Below are 11910 nucleotides of genomic sequence, written 5' to 3' on the forward strand. Positions count from 1 at the left end.
CGATTCAGTCGTTCTTGAGTTATAAATAGTGTAACTAACACGACTTTCTTTTATATATAGACTAGCTTTTACCCGCGACTCCGTCCGCGCGGAATAAAAAAAAAAAAAAAAAAGAAAAGAAAACGGGGTAAAAATTATCCTATGTCCTATTCCTGGTTGTAAGCTACCTGCCCACCAATTTTCAGTCAAATCGATTCAGCCGTTCTTGAGTTATAAATGGTGTAACTAACACAACTTTCTTTTATATATATAGATGATAAAAATGTTTTTGATGGATGTTTGTTTGAAGGTATCTCCGGAACGGCTCAACGAATCTTGATGAAATTTGGCACAGATGTAGAACATATTCTGGAAGACAACATAGGCTACTTATTAAGTTTTGTTTTTAATTCCACGCGGAAGGAGTCGCGAGCAACAGCTAGTTATCAATAAACCAAGAATTCGTTGAAACGTTATTCCTGTTTTATGGAATAATCTTCCATAAGTCTTTAATCCCCTTTAGCTAACGATACCAAAGTATAATTCAATTTAGAGATTAAGTCTAAAATTTTGTTAAATATTCTTTGTTTTAATAACGACTTACATAATTTAGAAAGAAGCGCCAATAGCTTAATGGTTAAAGGTACGGATTTCTGATCATGTGGTCGAAGGTTCAAACCTCGTCATTCGACATACATTACACAAATCTGGAGCTTAATTGGAATGATTACAAGAAATGTTAGTAAATTTCATTTCATATACGAATAGTAAGCTGCAATGAAAAACTAACATGACGAAAACATATGTATAACTCTTAGTAAAAAAAAAGTGGGTGGTAACTCAATGTGGAACAAGTCTTTAAATATATTTATGGGAAGGAAACAGCGAAATTTAAAGTTACAGATAAATTATCTTCTTCATGATTTCATTACAGATGCAAATATTGACCTTTTAGTACATATGTAAATTATTTAACAATATGAAATATTTTCTCTTGACCTCACAAGGATATCAGTTACTATTCAAGGCGCGATTCGAATATTTATTTTAATACTAGAGGTCGCCCGCGACTCTATATGAGTCGGATTAAAAAAAACTTTATTGGTAGCCTATGTGTTCTTATACACTACGCTATGAAATTCGGTTGTAGAAAATAGTCTGAAAAACAGAAAAGAAACTAAAATAGAAAAGAAAACATGGGCTACTTATAGTTTTTTTTATTGCCGCGCGGACAGAGTTGCGGGCGACAGCTAGTTTATAATATTAGTAAGATGCGTTAGTCAATATTCTTATCGAGTGGACATTGAAGTTTATTTGATGATTAACTTTAACAATTAGTTTATATTACAGCTTTAAAGTTTTGTTTTTGTTAATTAAATAACTACTTTATAAGTGAGCGCGCCTCTTTCTCAACGTCTAGCCACGCATCTGCAGTTCCTCTAATATTGAGAATGTTCATGGGCGCCGATGATCACTTTGTTTCCATTGCGCGTTTGATCCCTTCTCTTATAAGAAAAAAAAAAAAAAACAAGTGAGCAAACCATTTGTAACTATTTATTGTTAGTAGTTAGTATCTATTGTAGTTTAAACATTTCATCAAGCTATAAATTATTTTTATTAAGACTTATGATAAGGAAACGTTTACGAAATCGCACAGATTTCGAACCAATTACGGCGTTGTTGAATTGAGGTCGATAAACTCGTTCGTGTGAACGTACCCTTATATAGCTGACGTGTAGGTGTGCCCTTATCTTCTGTCAGTAGGCTACCGTCGCAAGCGCATCGTCATGTTTCACAGATAACGCGCATCTCGTATTAAATACTCGTTTTATGGGAATCTTTATGACGTGGGTGAGCGTATGAGAGAATTAGAGAGTACGTACTAAATAACTAAAAGAAAGACCTTTATTCAAAATATCAGTATTTATCAATAGCTTTTAAGGACTTATTAATAATGAAAACGAATTTTATTTATTTTTTCATATAATTAAAATTTTTGTTCATTTTTTACAAGCTTTTATTTAGTTTCACCTATTCCGATGTAGGTCCATCAAATTAAATTAGATTGACTTCCCGGTTACTGATTGAGCTGAAATTGCTTACATGTAATCGCGTGACAACGTGATGACATAGTGCTGATCTTATGATGGAGCTGGAGTATGGCCATATAGGAACTTCCATATCCTGATGCGTAGTGTGTCGTTCTTTTAATTATTTACAACCTAATTTTAAGATGAGACGAATTTCAGAATTACTTTTACATTTGAAATCAACTGTTTTACGACATAAATTGTCGCAGTTTGATTATACATGAATCAATCCATTCCGGAAACGATTCTGAACATTAATAATTACTTATAATTTTATAATTCTAGACATGAATATCGTATTTAAAGGAATTGCAATCGAAAAATATGTGATTAGGTCATGAATGACTGCGAAGCACTTTCATTGGGGGAAGCCCCATAAACATTACACCGGGGCTTTTACCACACAAATGAGGAAAAATACATGAGGCGACATCTTCTTTTGTATCTTTTCGTTCCTTACCTTTCTATTCTATCTATTTACTCCTACTGTATAGTTTTTTTTTCAAACTTGTGTCTTTTTGAGCACTCCAATGACGGTATGTCCCATAGAAGTTTTTGATCAGTATTAAAAAAAGTATTCATTGGCCTTTTTTTTTCGTCTAAAAATGGTTATTTTCTTGATAACTGTACATTTTTTTAAAATCTGTGAATGGAGGTCAAAATTCCATAAAAAATATGGATAGTCTCCTAAGAACCATTCCCGTTACTGCCCCCACTGAAAGTTTCCACCCTGTATATCTGTGGTTCAAAGCTTGTCTAGGTTATGGTTACGAACAATAGTCGAATGGTATAAGAACCCACGGCCGCAAGATCAGAAGTCTGTAACCCATTCGCTTATTGGCGTTTTTTTCGCTTATTTACGCCTTGCAAAGTTAATAGTAATTAAAAAATAATCAAATTATAGTTAAAAATGGACGTAAATTCTTAGGATATTTTGATTTTCCTCACGTTCTAAAACATATTTTTCGATAATAGAAAACTAAATATTTATGTTTACCGATGCCAGCGGCATTCCAGAAGCCACATTCGGAATTTATTTATAAGGCTATTGATTGGTTACACGTGTCTATGATGTGAGTACAATTCTTACTTCAGAATAAAATAAACTTGTTTCTTTCCAAACATAATTCACATAATAATTCGACCAGTGTAACGTATTCTATAAATCAGTGGTTTCATTTAATATTTCAAGAAATTTTAATTGTTAGATCGCACAAGGTTTCGTCACTAATCAGCATAACTCTGGTCTAGTCTAACGATGTTGACGACTCCTGCTTTAAATACTCTATCTAAATTTAACCAAAATCTATCCAGTATTTTAAGAACTTATAGGTTTAAAACATACAAACATTGATTTGTAGATAAAGATATAGAATATTTCGATTTTTAGATGTAATAAACAAAATTTTTTTGTCACCACAAGCACCTACTATAATAAAATAGCAACTACATTTCGTGTGTAACGCACTGGGGAATAAAAATGTATTTGATATTTAAACTCAGCATGCATTGTTTTGTAAATGAATGACTATTTTATTGTTTATTTTACATAATAACTAAAAAAACTTGAGAATAAGATTGTCTGACGATATGAAATAGAGTTTTTAATAGATTCAAAACTAATGTTAGTAAGTAAAATCCCACATGTGAAATACACATGTTTTCTAAATTTAAACGTATTTTCATCAAATTGCATTCTGCATCCGTTAGAACAATGTAACTTCATAGAAAATGTATCACTTCTAAATATATTATTCCAATTAAAAGGTATTTGTAAGTTTCTTGGACGTAAGCTGCATTGTTTAACAGACCTTGACTCTATTAACCTTTTTGAAAGTTATTTACGTTTGATGATTTATCTTTAAATACGTCTTTTGAATATTTTATTATAATTTTTTTTTTTTTTTGGGGCGTTATGGTCGCATTGCGACAAAGCCTCTTAAATTACTAAATAAAAAAAATAAAAAAATTGTTTTTTTTGTTAATTTATTTTTTTGCCCATAAAAAGAAGTAATTCAAGACAACATTTATTTCAATTATATTTTATAGCAGCGTAAATTATAGTCACGCGGTAATACTGTATCATTGATTGTCTGTCATTTTAAATTCCGGATCAAACCAGTTAAAACTAGTATTTCATTTAGACATTTTTGACAGGACGAGGAAGTAAAGAAGCAGCTACCAGTCGCTCCTAAATGCTGCCCCAGTGGTCAGAACCTGACAGTAACATACGAGGACGGCGTCGTTCAATCTGTCTGCACCCGGTCCAGTCTCACCTTCCAGCCGGTCTTCCACAAGGCCAATGACACCCATATCTGGAGCTTTGATAGCAATGTATTCGAGACCATCGTTGGGAATCCCTGCTTGTACGACAGGTACGTAGAATTTTAACAATGTTAAGGATAAGCATTATTTGAAGCATGACTTAAAGTATAGTCAATTTGTTGTGAACAAAAGATAGAAAGAAGAAAAGTAGTGTTTGGACAAATTCGTGTTTTAGAAGCAGCAATCTATTTATGAACACCTGATGTTGGGTTTCAAATTATCCAAAACCTCAAAGTACATATCTTATCTTAATGCTTTGTTTAAAATAGTAAATACAACAATTTCAACCTTCTTATGTAAATGATGAGATGAAGGAATATTTAATAAAATAAAAATGGTTCAAAATGCGACAACAATAACATAACTCACGCTCGTAACCCAGAGACCATGGATCTATGTATGGCGCGGGCCTGACACACCTCTCTCGCTTTAAAATACATCTAAACTAAGAATCAATTTTGTTCCAGATACAAATTGGATCCCGAGAAAATAAGTTCAGACGAATTTTATTTATTAGTCAACGGTTCTCTGTTTGTGCCATTCAGTGAACCACATTTACTAGGAACAAGAGATTATTGCATGGAAACTTTCTGGAATGAATCAAATCCTGCAGGAGTAACATTACCATTAGTTTGTTTCCGTACGCCTTTCGAAGAGGCGAAGACTTCTGTCACTCTTATAATTTATGCCACAGGTAATAAAGTTTGGTAACTTGCAGACAGAATTTCAAATACGTCAACAGTTCTTCCCCTGGGTGTCGTAAGGATCGGTATCGACTGATGATGAATGGGCCATAAATGGTTGTGGGATTTGAAAGGACGTTGTACTTTAGAAACTTTATAGTCCCTAAATCTTCAACGTTACGACTAAAAATTATTGATATTAGATTCCATAAAATTACGTGCTAATAATTGAAGAACTTTGCTAGTAGGGACTGCTTTCTACCGTACAATCAGACCGAAAAATTATTTAATTGTTTTTGTATGGAATTTAAATTATTCTTTTTTTTTCAGGTTTAATAATATCAGTACCGTTCCTCCTAGCTACAGCATGTGTATACATACTTATAAAGGAGTTGAGGGACACACATGGTAAGGCTCTGGCCTGCCATGCTACGTGCCTGGCTGTTGCCTTTTCTTGTCTGGCAGCAACACAACTAGCAGGACATGCGTTCCCACAGACTATATGCACGATTATGGGTATTACATTTTTTAATATTATGCTTGTTTGTTTTTAGATAGCAAGTCTAAACGAACGTTGAATCTTAGAAATTAAATGCCTCTTCTTGAATAAGTTTTAAATGAATTCATTCATTAACATTTGATTTGTTACAGCGTATTCAATACAACTATCATTCGTATCGTGTTTCTTTTGGTTGAACGTCATGTGTTTCGATACATTATTAAACGTAAGGTAAGTGACATAATTTTTTTTAATTTCGCCACTAAAATCTTTTAAGAGATTATGGCGATTTAAATCTCAAGATGCCACTTTTTACGTGTATTTTATTATTTTAGGCGATACATAAACGCATCAGTCAGTAGAAAAAGTATGCGTCGAAGATTTGCGTGGTATTGCGTGTATGCAATACTATTGCCAGTGATTCTCTTAGTGGTCACAGTTACAATGGACTTGTCGCCAGCTGTACCCAGCACTTATCTTAAGCCTAATTTCGGTGTAAAAGGATGCTGGTTCAAAAGTAAGTATGTCTCTTAGCTATACAGTGTTATGTTTGTAAGTCGATTTCTATGTTTTTTGAGCCAGAGAACAAATAAGCTAGTGAGTTTACCTATTATAAATCGATTTAGTTGAAGATATTGTATTCTATTTTAATATGTTTTTTTGGCAGCGGATCAAGCAGCTCTGCCGTATTTCTACGGTCCTGTTGCTGTTATACTTCTAAGTAACCTCGTCATTTTCTTCTTCACATCACGTGCTTTCGCAACGCATTATGACAAACTAAAGGACGTTACTCGTAAGTATATCTTTTCTTTATGGTTTATAACAATTGGTAAGAAGTTATCTATTGACAGCAAAAAGTACGTTGTTTTAGCGATATCAGGTACCAGTTTGCTCGTTTGCCAAATTGTACAATGTAAAAGTATTTATTTATATTCTGTCTTAATAATAAAACGAAATATTTTTATTTTTTGTACACTATGTCTTAATTAACAAAATAAAAAAATTCCAGCCGCATTATGTCTTCGAATGATGTCGTAAAATTTAAGGCTGTTCGTTTTTATGCTTGTTGTTTAAAATATTTTTGTGAATCGATTAATCACATATGGTTTGTATGAAGTCATAAATTAAAGTTTATGTCTCACGGTAGTCACTGTTGACGCATCGTTATTTTAGTACCATTCATTTTAAATAAAAAATTGCAGCAATCTTTAAAATGATTTCCTTACATTCCTTAAGGAATTAGTGACTAGATGTTGTAAAATAATAGAATATTAAATTGCGATATTCTTTAGATCACTGACTTCATTATCATAATTTTAGTTAGTCAAAAAATCTTCAAAATGTTCAAAATGATTTTAAAACGCAGTGTTATTTTTTATTACATAATATAGATATGCATAAATATAATATATAAAGCAGGCATAATTACATAATATAGACAGAAAAACCATAATCGTAAAGTTTCGTTACAATAAAGTTCGTGGTTAATCGTCATGTCGTTATATTTCGTTTTGTCTATAAATTAGATCCTAATGTGACTGTTTGTTATAGCGCTAGATCTAGCACATTCAGATAACAGTACAGAGGACTGGGTGCGGCTGGGCACGGTGCTGGGCCAGCAGCTACCCGCGCACGAGCGCACCGCCTCACCTCAACACAACAACAACTTCAATCAACGTCTCAAGAAGTATAAGAAGATGTTAGTATTGAAACACTGCGTTTTATTTTTCTCTGACCGTTAATCTGTTAATGCCTCTTCAAGGCAAACAGTGACTATTCAGACACAAAAACCGTAACCGACCGTTTTTAAAAGCCGTAAAAATTACAAGTGCTAATGCATGGTTTGAAACCATTTAAAAATAAAAAATAAATACCTTCATCAATTACATTTTCCAATTTTCACAAGCTTAGACTTAATTGGAATGGTTTAAATGTGAATTGAAATATGTCCCACTAATCCATTAGTAATTTGAACGGCGTAGAGGAGAAGTGGGTTGAATGGTGTAGACATGTCACTCAAATAGTACTTTTAAAAATCTGCACTGATATGGGAAAAAATTAATTGTAGCCGTTTCCCTAATTTTTATCTGTCATGGCAAAACAAACGCAATTTTTAAATTTTGTTGATAGTTTTCGCACGTGCTGCGTCCTATCGGTCATAATGGGCCTGTCTTGGGTGCTGGAAGTAGTATCGTGGGCTGCCGGTGCGGGTTCCGCGGCCGTCTCCGTCTGGTCGTTCTTTGACCTCATAAACGCTCTGCAAGGAGTTGTCATCTTCTCTATATACGTCCTACAGCAACCAGTACGGTCTTATGTTAAGGTGAGATATTTTATAATGGAATGATAAATTTTAACCGATTGTCGAACGGAATTGTTAAAAGTTAATTTTTAAAAATAGAATTCGTTGTTAAAAAATCTAAATTAGATGATAACTTAAGAGTGTAAAAATGTAAAATTTTTAAATGGTGTAAAAAGTGGAGTACGACGTTCTAACCTTTTTTGTCCAGATAATATACAATAAACTAATAATAAATTAATTGACAATCTTTTATATCTTTTTTTAAGATTGTTGAAAAAATTTCAATTATGTGTTTTTCCAACAGTTGTCAAAGCTGTGTGAATCGTGTAGAAGGAAAAAGAACGGCTCCGAGGTGTCCGTAGTTAGTGAACGGAACAGCATAGACTGTGGCTCCGGTAGAAGAGACTATGTATAGAGCGGCGGTTTGTGTCAGCGAGAGTTGGCTTTCGGCAAATGTTGACAAGTGTCGGCAAGAGTTGGCAAACGTTTGCACGTGTCGGCAAGACATGGAAAACTAAGACAAATGTTGTCACGTGTCAGAAAGTGTTAGTATTTATTAGCCAATGTCGCAAATAGTGTACAGAGTATCGTGAGTGCAGCGAGAGACTGATAGAGTTAACAGTATTACATACACTGCGCGAGTTCGCTAAGCAATGGTGAAATTATCGGACATTATTAATATTATTAATATTATTATTAATGTATGTAAATAATACTTAAGATAATCGAAATTTATTTATTTTTATACATTAAAATTTAGTTTTACTTCTGATGTTTGAATCTTAATGTTATTTCTGTTAATCGTTAATTTTATTATGTCTAAAGTTGCAGTATTTACATGATATCGTGTACATTCAATTATTGATGGATAATTTATTCATAATTTTTTATTAATAATTATTTTATAATATTTAATAAAGGCCTTTATATTTTTAAATTATAACAAAGGTAACCAATACACAAATGTTATATGAACGTAGTTAACAATGTGTAAAGTGTAATCACAAACAAGTGTACTTCATAATTTCAAGTGTAAATCGGGTGTAAAATTCCTTCGCAATGATTATTCCTGTGATAGCGCCTTATTATTATTATTTACACTGTAAATACTTCATTATAATAGATGCATATAGAGACATTTATTCAGCAAATTTTATGTTCACTAGTAAATAACAATGTGTTTCGTTATTAAGAATAATCTCTATTCAATCTGTTAGGAAAAGTTTAATTATATGCTTAACTTTTTATTTTTTTATTTGAAATATTTATTTTATTTAAATTAATCTCAAAATTAAATTAACAATTATTATTATTAATGCAGAGGTTTTTTTAATTATAACTCTTTAATTAGCGTCTTCAATATTTCCTATTTTCTCAACAATACAAATAAAAATGTTAAAGATGTCTTCATATACAGTACTTGGAAGAGTTTTAATTAACAAGTGTTACGTATGCTTAATAAATCATCAAGTTATAATTAACGCGATCAAAACAAAATAATAAATCAAAAGCTTTGATCAGCATAAGTAATTTGTTAGTCAGTTTATAATTAAACTAATATCTTATTAGTGTTTTGTTTTACTGACAGTTTTCGCTGCTATGACACCTGTACAAATTGTCACTGTATACCGCTGTGGTGGCAACACTGTTGTCTATTGTCAGGTCAGTTCTATCCGAGCCACTGACGAGAGTAGACGTTGTAACCACATCTGTACAATAAATTGCGACGAGCTTGAGATCTGCATACAACAGTCCTTATGATTTTCCTGGAAAAAAGAGATAAATAAATAAAGACAAAAATATTTTTTGTATATACGTTTTGGCAGTGTAAACCAATTATGAAATGTGAGCTTTTTGTACCGGAATACGGTTCAAGTACTCTGCTATGATGTCATTAATCATAGGTCTTATGTTATTCAGATCGGTTGGCAAATCCTGCCTGTGCCGCCGCTGGAGACTGTTGCAAGTTCATACTTTGACATACTCCAACGCTCAACCTATCTGTGTAAACATTATAATAAATAAAATAATAAAAAAATGTATTGAATGTTTAGCGTAAGAAAGCATATTTTTATATACTAAGATGTCGACCAATGTAAATGGTTCTAATGTAAAATAAGCACATGGCTTAAGAAAAGGAAATAATAATTTTATATACTTGCGACATTATAGTGCCATAGTATATAATATAGAAGAACATGGTGCACCTTGTTTCCTTATGTAAATGCTAGTCATAATTATGTATTTAAAAATGTTATGAGTATATATAAGTTATTAATTTATTTCTAATTATTTTTACTGTTTCCTAACTTAATGTTAAAGTATTATTTTTTAATATACGTTATTTAACTAAGAAACATTTTCTTTTATTTGAACGAATATAAATATAGTTTTGACGGATAAATAATATATAAGACTGCTCCTGAAATGTACGTAAAGTTTTACGACAATTTTTAATCAATATAATGCGAAAATGTTATCTGAGCCAGTGAGAGAGGCGCTATTGTTGCTGTTAGTTCTGTCAGAAAAAGTGTAGATTACTTGACGTTCATGGTGTCACGTTCTTTATTACTATGACGTCATCGAACTAGTCTCATGTTACAATCCACGAGTAGTATATAAATTTAAACTGATTTTATTGCTGTATTTGATTTTACCTTGTAAATAATGAATGGTTTACATAAGTCAGATTTGTGGTAATTATTCAAAATTAAGAAGTGTTTCAAGACAATAATTAGATTGGTAAAGTTATGAATTTTTTAAATTAATTCTAAATATTATGTTCATTTAGATACATAAGCTCGCTATGGTATGAGACTTGCGTGAAACGGGATGTTTCCGATTATTTTTGACTCGCCTCGTACAGTGCGCTACAAAGATACATTGTGTTCTATACACTGTTTGTACCGTTTTGATGCTGATCAATGTCTCATGTTCTACGACCGAATGAATGAGAATTTAAAATTTAAACTATATGTATTACAATTATCATTTATAGAGTTAGGGAGACAGTGCGTGTAAGACCTAACGTCAGGTACCTTGTTAATGTTGATCCGGAGTTTTATGTCAAATAGCCTAATGTATATTTGTCTATTTTGCAAAACATGACGTTAAATAAAGAAGCTTTATAAATGAATTGTTTTATTTACGAATGATTGCAATTGTCTTATAGAATAATAAGCATATTTCTTAAAAGCATGTACTTTGAAACCAAAGGTAAACTAAAGTAACTCAATACTTACGAAATCCAGTTAAGTTGTGGATATTGTTTTTACACAGCACATATCATAGAAATCTAATATTCTTGTAGAATGAATCTGTTTAAACTATTTTATGTATTTTAGTAACTCAAGAATAGAGCTCAAGATTCATTACAAAATCTAGTGAAGCGTACCGAAGTACCTATTAAATAAAAACTATTAAATAACAAAAAATAGAGTGTGAAAACATTTGTTATTAAGTTAAACCTTTCTGCCTCTTTGAGAAAATCGAACTACCCAACGAATACAGTTCCATCACTTTTAAAATTTCTTGCGAGATGTAACTCTTTATGTCAGATGGGTCGATTTGCAGTAGTTCGCCCTATTGACAGTGTGACCTAATAAAGGTAGAACATAATAGGGTCGTCTGTCGTCACGTAGTCACGGAGCTTTCATAGAATCTTTTGACTGAAGGAATTTAGTGCACGACTGTACGTGACTTATCAAACTTTTGACCCTACATCTGAACGCATTCTTCTTGTATAACTGCATTTCAATTTAATTTACCACTTAACACGTTAACTGCGGATTGAGGCAGGATAGGCCCAAAGCGTGACTTCTCGCTGGTGCGGCAGTCAAAATCGGGTTGTTTCGCTCTGTGCGGGAGGCTCCTAGATCCGTATTTCTATGAGTACGACAGAAACAAATATATAGAAATGTTTCTCTTGCGATATCTAGCCCAATGGCGTAATTAGATAAAAATGAGGTCCCACAGGCCCCAAACGCACTGAAAAGAAATTAATTACGCCTAGTGCGGATTGAGGTCAAATCTATC

General features: G+C 32.4%; 1 protein-coding gene across 1 annotated transcript in view; it reads left to right on the plus strand.

Annotated features, from left to right (window-relative positions):
• Positions 1-8540, plus strand: part of LOC106710185 (G-protein coupled receptor Mth2) — a 39490-nt gene extending 30950 nt beyond the window's left edge. Inside the window, exons 2-10 of the mRNA XM_014502192.2 lie at positions 4227-4444; positions 4862-5088; positions 5408-5593; positions 5729-5807; positions 5912-6093; positions 6244-6369; positions 7128-7275; positions 7707-7896; positions 8180-8540. Of these exons, the coding sequence (XP_014357678.2) occupies positions 4227-4444; positions 4862-5088; positions 5408-5593; positions 5729-5807; positions 5912-6093; positions 6244-6369; positions 7128-7275; positions 7707-7896; positions 8180-8290 (1467 nt within the window). The 3' untranslated portion in view covers positions 8291-8540. The remainder of the gene's footprint in view (positions 1-4226; positions 4445-4861; positions 5089-5407; positions 5594-5728; positions 5808-5911; positions 6094-6243; positions 6370-7127; positions 7276-7706; positions 7897-8179) is intronic.
• The last annotated feature ends 3370 nt before the right edge of the window (positions 8541-11910 follow it).

Source organism: Papilio machaon, chromosome 13 (genome assembly GCF_912999745.1).
Source record: "Papilio machaon chromosome 13, ilPapMach1.1, whole genome shotgun sequence".
Classification (NCBI taxonomy): domain Eukaryota; kingdom Metazoa; phylum Arthropoda; class Insecta; order Lepidoptera; family Papilionidae; genus Papilio; species Papilio machaon.